Source organism: Ostrea edulis, chromosome 7 (genome assembly GCF_947568905.1).
Source record: "Ostrea edulis chromosome 7, xbOstEdul1.1, whole genome shotgun sequence".
Taxonomy (NCBI): Eukaryota; Metazoa; Mollusca; class Bivalvia; order Ostreida; family Ostreidae; genus Ostrea; species Ostrea edulis.
The window spans coordinates 80,890,015-80,902,792 of NC_079170.1; the positions used below are offsets into that span (position 1 = coordinate 80,890,015).

Consider the following 12,778-nt stretch of genomic DNA (forward strand, 5'->3'; position numbering starts at 1 on the left):
ACCCATATAAACATTATTTACTCACAATTTTGCCGATTTCATACAAGCTTTACTCGCTATATTTGGGTATTTACATCGTTATATGTGTGCACTGGTGGCGAACACATATAAAACTCGGACAATTTATCAACATCGATTTAAATGTTGCCCATGGTAAATTAATTAGGCCCCTAAAAGTTGAGTTTTTAATAATATCTCGCAGTACTTTCACAATCCGAAGGGCGCATGTGACGTCACTGTACCACGTGACTACCTACCTAATTAACTTTTTGAAATCGGGGCTTAGATTTAAGTCTGTATTGTGGTTAATTATCGCAAAATTTCGGCGAACGAACTATTAGAATTAATTACTATAAGCATAAAGAAGACAAAATGCATGTAATATTGTATACTTTGAAAACATGAGATATGTCCTTTAATATCACATTTTCAATGAATATCAATTCAAGTTACTGTATTGAAATATGAGTAGTTTAAATATAGCAAGAGGTTTGCAAACACACAGACCCAATTTGAAACCCACACACCCCACAAAATAATACCGCAATTTATATAATGGCTACTCTAAATTCCTGTGAACAATTACAAGAAAAAAAATATTTAAAAAGAAAAAAGAAAAAAAAACAGGAAAGAAGAATCAGTTTCTTCATGATAAAAATGTAAGCTTACCTGCCAGTAGCCATAATCCATCACCAGAATGATCTCCCCTACTTTTGGCCACCTGATTTCTAAGTAGTGCCATTTACCATCATTAACAGGCAAGTAATCAAATGCGAATGTTCCATTTACTCCACTTACTCCGTAGTGAGCATAGCCTTCAACCAGCTGCAAAAAACAAGGGACATAACTTCACTAGTCTTCTTACACACTACCATGAAATATTCCCTTCTACAGACTATGTTGTGCTATAAAATTATTTTTTCTTTCAGGAAATAGATTACAAGACTTCACTTAAATTATTCATAACTATCTATTTCAAAACAGAGGAAAACAGTTTCACTCTAAATTTGCATGCATTCATCAATGTTGGGGAAATGTAAATCTTGAAAATCACTGTTCCTTAATTTAAATATGCGAATAGCTGTGTGCATCTGAGGTAAACTTGGATCCCCCTCCCGAGACATACCTCCAGCTTTACGGTGTAGCCTTCACTGATTGTGATGTACATCAGGACCCCGGTACTGGCCCGTGTCCTGAAGGAGATGCCATTGTACCAGGTGTATAGGATCGTTCTGCTGGTCAGCGAGTTCTCCGTGTACAGCAGGAACCCGTTCCCCTCCAGTCGCACGGGCGTGTCTATCACCTGGCTGCAGTCTTTACCCCCGGCTCGGTCAGGACACTCACAGAAGTAGGTCCCCCAGCGATCATGACAAGTGCCTGTAGAAATTCAATAGGGCGACATACAGTATAATCAAATGGAAAGTGGCAACACACAGCAAAATCAAACACAATGTGGCAACATATAGTTTGATCAAATTGCAGTGTTGCACCACTTGACCACACATGGGGGAGGCTACAAAAGCTGGCCAAGGACAGGCAGAAGTGGTAAACCGTTGTTGTTGCTCCACATGTCATTTGTAGTAATCGGCAGTCAGTAATGTTGCACCATACATTTTAATCAAATTTATGCTGAGGCGGGGGGGGTGGGGGGGGGGGGGGGGGGGGGCTCTTTTTCGCCACAAATTTACAAAGCATCATTGGCATATATGGATGATTGCTAATATTTGACTTAAAATTACATCACGTGTGTCCCATCACAAATACAAATATTTATAAATATTGGCACAATTGGCAAAGGCCCATTGGACATCATTACATACTGTTTACATAAATTTTATGTAGTCGAAGGTAATTGACTTCTGTATTCAAAACAGTCTCTAATAAGTTTCACAGTAATTTTTAAGACATTATGTATATCACTGTTAAAATATATTTGTAACATGTATCTTTCATTGTCCAGATTAATATTCTTCTGTGTTATATTATAAATGTTTCTAAGGTAGGTGTTTCTTAGCTTAGAATAAGATTTATATTGAAAAAAAAAAGAAAAGGAATTTCATCCTCAATCACATGTGGCACTATACAATACAAAAGAATGTAATGTGGCAAAATACATTAATGATAATTACAGGACACAATGTGGCAACATGATACTGTATAATCTGATACATTAATGATAATTACAGGACACAATGTGGCAACATGATGCTGTATAATCTGATACATTAATGATAATTATAGGACATAATGTGGCAACATGATACTGTATAATCTGATACATTAATGATAATTACAGGACACAATGTGGCAACATGATACTGTATAATCTGATACATTAATGATAATTATAGGACACAATGTGGCAACATGATACTGTATAATCTGATACATTAATGATCATAATTACAGGACACAATGTGGCAACATGATACTGTATAATCTGATACATTAATGATAATTACAGGACACAATGTGGCAACATGATACTGTATAATCTGAGATCTGACTATATGCAACACATTCACTGTTAGAACATACAGCACGTTACTGTATAGCATAATAAATACAAAGCAACACTTGTACTGAAAACGGGAAAATCATGAAAAAACAAGATGTGTTTGTGAAACACAAATGCCCCCGATAATGGCCAATTCCGAAGATGGCCAAGATCACAAGGACAAATATCTTGGTACCAGTAGAAAGATCTTGTCACAAGAAATGCTTATGTACAATATGAAAGCTCTAATATTTACCATTTAGAAGTTATGACCAATGTCAATTTTTTAAAAAGTATGTCAAATGTCAAGGTCAAAAGGTTTAGTACCAATGGTAAGGTCTTGTCACAAGGGATACTCATGTGAAATATCAAAGTTCTATCACTTACTGTTCAAAAGTTATAAGCAAGGTTAAAATTTTCAAAAAGTAGGTCAAACTCCAAGGTCAAGGTCACTGGGTCAAAAATGTTGGTACCAACGGAAAGGTCTTGTCATAAGGAATACTCATGTGAAATATCAAAGCTCTATCACTTACTGTTCAACATTACTGTTGCCCCCCCCCCCCCCCCCCCCCCCCCGATCTTCGGGGCATAAAAATGTCAAGCAAAGGAATAAGATTAAAACAATGCTAGGAGAAAGAGAATGAAAAGATCAAAAGCAGTTAAGTATGAAGAATACACAATTAAGTCCATAAGTTTATGAAGTTTTTCAATATTTCTTCTATTAATACCTCCATGTTTGCATGGCCCAGATATGCACTGGTTGGTTTTCTCAGCACACCCAGCCACCGTTCCTTGGTTCAAGACAAACTTGTTCAGGTCCAGAAGTTTGTGATCCACGTATATGTCCTTGATGCAGCCCTTGTAGTTACGATTCTCTATCTGGAAATCTGACTGGAGATTTGGGAGACCTCCAATTTGTAATGGTCCATTCAGGTCCAGGAACTTTGGACACTGTACCTTGGGAATGGCATTAGTGAAACATCTAAAGAAACAAAAAGCAAGTGTTTACAACACCATTCCGTCATATCAAACAGTTTACATCAATGTTCCGTCATACCAAACAGTTTACAATGTTCAACGTCCTGCAATATCAAACATAATCATGTCTGAAAACATTTCTTAGAAACATCAACTTTCTTTACAATTCCCAATTCCAAATACCATCGATTTTTTTAGGCTATAAAATGCCCAGCAATAAACTGCTATGATATCATAATTCTAGGCTCATTAAATTCACTTTGTATGAAATGTTGTACAAGTTTTCCAATTTTTCATTTCCTCTTAATTAGAAAACAAACATAAAAAAAATTATGCACATTTATAATTCATAAACAATAAATACTTGTTTATCCTTTAAAATACAGCTTAATTAGGGTCAATTTTATGGTGACTTATTATCCCGCTATTTTAAATTTTAATTATTGGCTCCTTTAAGCACCTTGTATGTCGAAACATGATTTTAACATAAAAAAGTAATACAATTAAGCTCTGAATCTTTTTATATGATTGCTTTGTGATTTTTCCCAAAATGAGAAGAAAAAGGTGTTTTGCTAGCAAATAAGAGATTCTAGCATTCAAAGGAGTAGGTACAGTTTCTACAGTCATTTGGCCCAAAATATCGATGATTTCACTTGGAGCTTAAACCCTGACATTGAAATAAGGAATAGATTAGCAAACCCAAAATCCGCTCAGTTTGATCAGCAAAATGATTTGTGTCATATGACGAGAGCTAGAGGCATAAAATTGCAGAAATGCCATTTTCAATGAAAATAGCCACAAATTCAGGGGGTTTTCCTTTCAGAAAACATACAGCGCATGCGTCGAGCAAATTCATATTCAAGTATGTTTTTCATCTTAAAATAATACACAATATATATCATTTTCATTTTGTTCGACAAATGCACACATCTTTTCCTGAGCAATAATATGTATGACATTTGGCAGTTTTCAGGCTTATTTTGAAAAAAGGGCGGGAAATGTCTTATTCATGATGTCATAATGCCATCCAATTAGGAATACCATAATGATTTTGTTGACATAGTATACCTGGCATATATTTTACTTTCTTAAAACGCTGATTAAGGTTAATTCCAGACACATTTTATAGAGAGAAATTTTTTGGGCCTTTTCATGTATGTACAATCGTACCTTGCTCTTTCACCGTGATTTGGTGCATATGAATATTTAATAAAATATGCTTAGAAGTCTCAGATGACGTTCTAATTTTTTAGAAAAAAAAAAATCTTTATGAAAATGGAAAAAGTGAATTGTTAATATTTTTTAAATCAATGCATAAAATCTTCAACCCCCCCCCCCCCCCCCCCAAAAAAAAAAACATGTCAATTAGAAACAAGATATATAATTAGGCAAATATATCATTCTGTGAAAATAGCAGTGGTACGTGTAATATCAATACACATTTAATATTGTGACAGAGAATTCTGGGAAATTGTTTATGATGTCATAATAAATAGGGTACTACATGTATGACTACATTGTGTAAATTATTCATTGATGTTACTGTTGTTTATATAACATCTATATAATGGTGGACTGATTACAATCTACTGATTTTTGCATATTCGAGGGCAGATTTCAATAATCATCATAATTTCTAATTGCATGATTACTGCAGCACTCCGCATGAATCAATTACAGGATGTGTATTTGACAATCAATACGCACTCGTATATCATTCTGACAATTTGTTGTACAAAATAATTGACTTTGTATTCCAAAATACCACATCCTAATTATCAAATCCCAGTCACGCCAGATTACAGTTAATCATATCATTGGCGACTGGTTTTTATCATTTGAACTCAATTATGTAAAATGACGCAATTGTCAAGTCTTACATGTCCGGAATTTCCAATGTGGTCTGCACAGCACAAGGATGGTCAGTGATCAGGTGGCCGTACTTGACCGCGATCTGTGTATCACACTCCTCCCCAACAGATAGAATGACCGTCTGGAAAACAATTAAGGGTAAAATCGTCAACAGTAATGGATTATGCAAATGCTACTGTAACGACTGTGTTTTCATCAATACAAATTAAGATTTCAGATGACCATGAAAGCTTTAAGAGTAAATATGAATTTTTGAAAGATTATGTAAATATTACATGCTATACATTGGATCTACTTGTTTTATGATCAAAATAATATAACAGGCATTTCAAAATTAATAATAAAAAAACCCATTGGCATACATTTTACCCATTTCTCTTAAAATCAATTTTTCAAACAGTTTATGTAATTCATACCATTACCTAGGTAGATTTACCTTATACAAAATGATTAAGTATGCAGAGACACCTGTGCCGTTTTGACTAGTTATACCCTGTCCCCCCAGAGATTGGTACCTTTATGACCCCCAGTCAATATATCATTCCAGTGCCCCAGATACCCCCTGTATGCAGCCTAGTGTTACTGTGACACCCTCATAAAACATGGAACAAAGCCTTCCCTGGAATGCCATTAAACACATGCAGCTTTCAGTGTTATGTAACAAAGCCCATAAACTTCATCTGCCAATGTTGGTCACTGGAAACTCATGACACAAAATCTTCCAATTAAATCAATATAACTGTGTCTGTACACACCATTAGCAAAAAAAAAAAGTAAAACATTTTTAATGAAATAGGAATAGGCCATGAAATGAAAACATTATTTTTATATTGAGATTACATCAACATCTCGATTATTACTACAACATTTAGGGCCTAGGTTAGGTACTACTTGTTCCCCCCTACCTTCTCTATCTGGTAGGAAGGGAAAATATTCTATTTCAAGAGCAAAAGTGTAATAACAGTAAAGCAGCTCCACTGAGAAATTCACTTTTAGATATATAGCACACACTAAATTTCAAGCCAACTAGCTTAAGCATAAAAAATCCCAGACATGGTATCTACTTTGAGATGGGGAAAATCTTGACAGAAAAGGTAACAAAATTGTTTGAAAAAGGACACTTTTTTGGTTTTGGGTCTGTTGAAAATAGACCACAAACAAGTCTGGCATTGGTCTGCAATTCTGCGGCAACGATTTAATTTTAAAAACTTTGTATATGTATCACCATCATGTAAATGCAAGCTAAACTACCTGTTCATACTAATTTTTACGGTACTTTGTAAATGAGTGATGGACTATGCTCTGAGCCAGTTCAGTACTGTCAACATCTTTAGTGATTAATCAACACACAAACTACATTTAAATTACAATGACAAAACTCGTGTACCATGCAGTTCCAGCATACACGTAATCTGATAAACTGACAGTACCCATATCAAACGCGTAAATTCTGATTTTATCACACTACGAATGGAAAGCGGCATGTTTTAATTTTCACCTTTGTTCTGTGATGCATCAATTTTATTTGAAAATGTAAGGAAAAAATGGAACAATTATTGTACACCCAGATTCTGAAAAACAGAGAATCATATTGCGGAATATTTCTCTTTGTGATATAAGTGGCATCTGAATACATCTATTTCAGTGGCACTTTTGTACACATTCTTTTAGAGAAAAGTCTAGTGAACAAATGCATTGCTAATTCATTTTCTGATTTTCAGATTATGGAATTGGCAGCCTTATTTGACATAAAATCAATAAATTTCTGTATCAGTTCAGTATTGATTCATATATCGGCGGTTAAGTTCATTACATGATTACAAATTGTTACAGAGTAATCATGGTAATCAATTTCTTTCAATGATGAACTTTGTTCTTCATAATCATTTTTGTAATGCTTTGTTTTCCATAAAAAGGTTTGTTTTTTCATTTTTTTTTTTTTTTTTTACATTATTACACGATAAATCATTGTAAATGCTGTGTGAATATTATACATTATTATATACTTTAAATTTCATTTCTTCTTTTTTCTTTAAAAGTTTGCGGGCATATATCACACGATATATGCCGGGAAACATTCCGGCCCGCAAACATTACGTCACAATCAAATTTCTACGCCGTTAATTTTCAAATTTTTCGTGTTTTCATGTTTTACTCAGTTAAACCGATAAAGTTATTGTTAAAAATAAAATTATTGTTAGTTTCTAAATGAAATTGAAAGTATATAATAAAAAGGTTATAGACTTTGTACGGGAAATATGACGACCTCGTTTTTTGTCGCGAACGGACCTCGCAAGCTCGGTCTGTCTACGCTCCAAAAATCTCGGTCGTCATATTTTCCCATACAAAGTCTATAACCTATAAGCATGTTGTTTATAAAATCACTCTCCAAGTTTACATTTATTTACAACAACCAATCCACACTTAATGCATACAAAATCTCTCTCTCTTCTCTCTGTCATGATTCTTACAACATGCTTACAATGCATAATCCAACTCAAATGTTATTGTATCAAAATTCCATGTACTTCTGCACTACGGAAGGTCTCTAAACTGTTTGTTAGGCACTACTACAACAGAGGCCTATAGTTTCTAGATCAAAGCGTTTATCACCTCTTCATGGTTCCTACACACACAAGCCACCAATACATCTCCAAGACAATTAACAACCCCACTCTTTTTACATGCGAAGTGAAAATATGAAATAATTATCTATGCACTTTTGGTCACAAAAACTTTCTGTCCCCCAGTGATAATGAGATCACTCTGAATCTACAAGCCTCATTAACTTTTCACACAGGATCAGTCATCCTCACAGAAACTGTTCACTATCACCCTCACACAAAGGCTCCACGGATCATTGTACCTCAACACAAACTGACCGTAGACAATATAAACATCAACTCTCATCCCCTCCATTTTTAAGCATCTGTAGGTATTTATAATATTTCATCTCCTTAAATGGGCTAGATTTTTTTCTCTCTTTATTGTCATATTCTGACAAAGTAATTTTCTATATGTACCCCAAGGTATGAGCAGTACTACGAAATACCTTGAATTCCATCTTAATGGTCATAATCATTGAACAATATAAATAGAAAGTCACCACGATGAAAGACTGTGTATTTGTATGTAAACGGTTGCTTTTGGTGGTTAGAGTCTTGCAAATACATTAAAATATATTCATGCCATCTACTGATCTAATGTTCTTACCTTTTGCAACACATATCACAACATTGACCTCTGACCTATTACATGTCTTATTTACTCCTTACCCTGTTGATATAATCCACTTGAACAAACTGCCACTCTCCATTGGACACACCTCCTTCGACCTTTGACCTTACAGATGTTTTATTGGTTCCCGTACTGAAGGAGAACTGAAGTTGACCGTCAACGATTTCTAGAGCCATAAAGTCATTCCTGTCATTGAATCGACCGTTGTAAAACAGCAACCCATCTTTTCTCTGAGTAGCAAATCTAAAAAGAACAAAATGCAGTAAAATCGTCATTTTTTTTCTTGCATTTTCTCCATCACAATGACACAAACATAATGAATATATAATCATCACTAATGTGTACCGCTCCGATTTCCTCCCTGTTAATGTTATTTTTTTCCTTTTTATTTTTTCATTTATTCTTTCTTTTACAGTTTTCAGGGTTATGTCCATTCTATATATAAAAGTTCCGGAAAAATTATTTGTACTGCACTGGTTTAATTTAATACTACAAGTTTAAACCTACAGTGAATATAACAAAAATTAACTACAGCAAAAATTGTTTTGTACATATGCCACAAGTCTGCTATCTACTGCATTACTCTTCTACACGTAGCAGTTTTACTGAATCATTAATATGAAAATTTCTACAGGTCTAATCAAAATGATCGCTTTCCCAACCAACATAATTGAACATGCAAAAAAAAAAATTTAAATCAATGCAAAATTCTTTTTTATTTTCATACATACTCTGAATTGGATATATAGTGACTATCTTTATGATCTTATTATTTCAAAAGCCTTAATTTTTTTCTCCAAAAACAACAACAGTGATTCTCTGGCATAATGTCTCACAAATTGTTGTGGTGAAGAAAATGATTTGATCACCAACACAAAACCAAAACTTTGTGTTTTCTTAAGTAATCTATTTTTATTGACATTTCCCACTTTTCTACACAATACATTGGTCAAGACAAATTTATCACAACTTGTATGTATCTTCCCCAATTTATATACACACACAATAACTGCTTGGGGATATAGTCATTGATGTTTTCATAAACCTATCTCAACCTGCTGAAAGATATTTATAAAGTAAACGCTGACTTTCTGATTACAATGGTTTAAAAACTAGACTCTTTAAACCAGCTCTGAAGGATATCAAACCCTACCTATCTAATCAGGGATTATTAAATTAATCCCTTAAAATAATCTTAGTGGTAAACTTTTCCCCAGCAAGTTAATTTCTTAACCACTCTTAATAAGATTACTGGTACACAGATTTCAATTTCAGACCTTCCTCTTATAAACACACTGACCAATTTACTAATTATTTTAATTACAATAGTTTACTTCTGCATAGTTCTTCAAAAACAGAAACTGTGATAATAGAAAAGTTCGATAATTTAATTGTGACTTCTGACAATAAAGTACATATTTGATATACAGACTTAAAATATTGCCAATTAAAGAAAGATTGTGTTAAAAAAAATTCTCTGTCAATAAATTCCCATGCAGCTGAAATTACTCAGAAATACTCAATACATACACGTCTCTGAGAAAAAGATATCTTTACAATATATATATATATATATATATATATATATATATATATATATTTAATACATGTACATATATATGATTTTGTCAAATCAATTTCTTACTTGAGTTGAATGTTAAATCTGAATCTCCTCTTGAATGCTGGGAAGGTGAGGTAAGAGCCAATGGAAAACCTCCGGGTGGTCAGCTGACAGTACCGGTTATAGTGAGGTTGGGAGGGACAGCCCTTACAATGAAATCCCCCAGAGTTTTTGTTCGCTTCACACTGTGATGGAGGTTCACAGAGATTCTGGGGGCAGGTTAACACATTAAATTGCTGGCTGGTATTTATCTCGCACGACTCCCCTACAAGGACAACAAAGAAAACATTACATCCAAATTCTTACTTCTAACTCTTTTCCCTAATTCTAATTATATATTTACAAATCTTTCATTTTAAAGTACTGTAAGCATACTTTTTCCCCATGGGGTCATAATTCCACGAAATAAAAATTTCCATTCAATCCGTAGGTAGAAAACGAAGGGAATTTCTTGGAGTACCATTGTTGGTCTTCAATACACTTATAAGTACACAGGGACATAATTCCACACAAAATTTATAACAGCGTACATAGCAAAAATTAATACCACATAAAAAATTAATAAAAACAATACGTCAACAAAATCTCAAAATTCTTCCATACTTGTATGCTTGGCAGTAATTACGTTTAACTTTGACCTTAACAATTGACCTCTGACATATATTCTACAGAGGTTAATTTTGCCACAGTTCCTCCTCATAAACAGCAACAATACCATAAAAAAATCGTGTTCATCTCAATAATAGGTAAACCATTCTAAAACGTAAACTTGACAGGAATTGATGTTGTGGTCTGCATTCTTGTATATTTCTCTCAAATTCAAAATTTTATTTAACACATTGAAGCCATTGTAAAGCTATAACCAATCATTGCTCTATAACCTTCGCTATCATGGAGAATCCTACTGGGAAATTATTTTCCATTTTTATTGTGTACGAAGGAAATCAATGGGTTGTTCTGCAAGACACAGTCTCTATCCGTTCTACCACGAGGAGTCATTTCATATGCAGCAAGCACACGAGTCTAGACTCCCATCCAGACTTGATCAATACAAGATCTCACAAATCCTGACATTATTAAGCATTGTCTTATGCCTCTTGATTACAAAAAGTAACAGCCAAGTCCATTAATCATAATCTAAGTGGTTATTTATACAAAATATGGGCTCCATCAGATTATTCACTCAGTTTTCCTTAAACAACTTTCTTCATGTCTTCTTCATGCCATTTAAACATAAAAAGGGGTCTTAATATTTTTTTTTAAAAAGGCTATTGACTTCTAACAAGTCATAATTACATTAAATACCTTTACACCATACACAATGATATATCAAGTTTTACTCATACAAAAGAAGGACGATTTACTGCAGGTTCCATTTCGGCAGCTAATGGGACTCGAGTGCATCCTGGGGAGATTCGGTTCAACATAATGGCCGTTCCTTGTCACACAATACGGACATGAAGTCTAAATTCACCTTTTCCACCTAGCCGGGCGGATCGCTCTAGTGGATCAGATTACAGATAATCAATCGATGCGACTACAATCCTTTAGTCGTTGTGAACTCGCAGGATAACTTCACATAATCGCTGCTATCAAATTATGGGATTTTGTGTGAAAACCTTTAAACTATCACTAGATCTGAAAATATGCATGATTTTTGAAAATAGACAAAATAAACTACACACATGATAAATGGTTTTACAGGAAATTCTACAGAAATACTGTTTACAGTCCAAAGAAATTTCTTTTGTTGGGGGAAAGGGGGCTCTGGTACATTGTACCAGTCGATAAACACAATACAAAATACCAAATGTCATGCGTTTACGATTATATCACTAAGAAAAACAAGTCTATAATAAATATAGAATTATATATAGCATTCGTATACACTAATATCATTTACGTCACTTAATATATTTTTAAAAGTCACATTACAGAAAAGTATCCAAGGAAAACAGAGGCCCCAAGTCTCTGCATTTTTGATGTGTTATTGTAAGATCACGCTAGTTATATTCCTTTTGTAGGATTATATACATGATCCTATATTCATTTCAGAAAAAGAATAAGATGACTTTATTAAACCTAGGTCAAGTGGAATGATGCATTTCCCCATTTCTGGATATGAAACATTCTGTGCCTTACATAATTAGAAACTTGATCAAGATTTCAGTGCCTTTCAATAGATTTGCTTCTTGAGTCTCCCCTTTTACACTCAACATTGTATGTGTACCAGCAAAATAATAAGATTCAGAGAGCCCATTAATAGTAGACAATATGGCCTTGTCCTTTCAAATCTCAAAATCAGAGGATACTACATGTAAATTCCTTTGACCATCATCCAGTGACAAATAGAATATAAACACATTGCGACAAAGACATTAGTACTGAGAGACAAAGTGATTACTGCAGGACTGAGCCTCATCTTTGATGCTGGGGCCAGAACTGCTTTCTCAGGACAGGTGTGTACAGTACATCTTGGTACAACAGATAGGACAGGTATGTACAGTACATCTTGGTACAACAGATAGGACAGGTATGTACAGTACATCTTGTACAACAGATAGGACAGGTAT

The 12,778-nt window shown here is 34.1% G+C and overlaps 1 protein-coding gene across 4 annotated transcripts in view; it reads right to left on the bottom strand.

Moving 5' to 3' along the window:
* Nucleotides 1–12,778, bottom strand: part of LOC125653748 (cadherin EGF LAG seven-pass G-type receptor 2-like) — a 75,951-nt gene that overhangs the window by 47,065 nt on the left and 16,108 nt on the right. For all 4 annotated transcript variants that reach the window (XM_056145464.1, XM_056145463.1, XM_056145462.1 and 1 more), the window contains exons 6-11: nucleotides 10,230–10,470; nucleotides 8,623–8,827; nucleotides 5,356–5,468; nucleotides 3,226–3,479; nucleotides 1,127–1,377; nucleotides 670–825 (exon numbers count right to left, since the gene is read on the bottom strand). In XM_056145464.1, coding sequence (XP_056001439.1) covers nucleotides 670–825; nucleotides 1,127–1,377; nucleotides 3,226–3,479; nucleotides 5,356–5,468; nucleotides 8,623–8,827; nucleotides 10,230–10,470 — 1,220 coding nt within the window. The remainder of the gene's footprint in view (nucleotides 1–669; nucleotides 826–1,126; nucleotides 1,378–3,225; nucleotides 3,480–5,355; nucleotides 5,469–8,622; nucleotides 8,828–10,229; nucleotides 10,471–12,778) is intronic.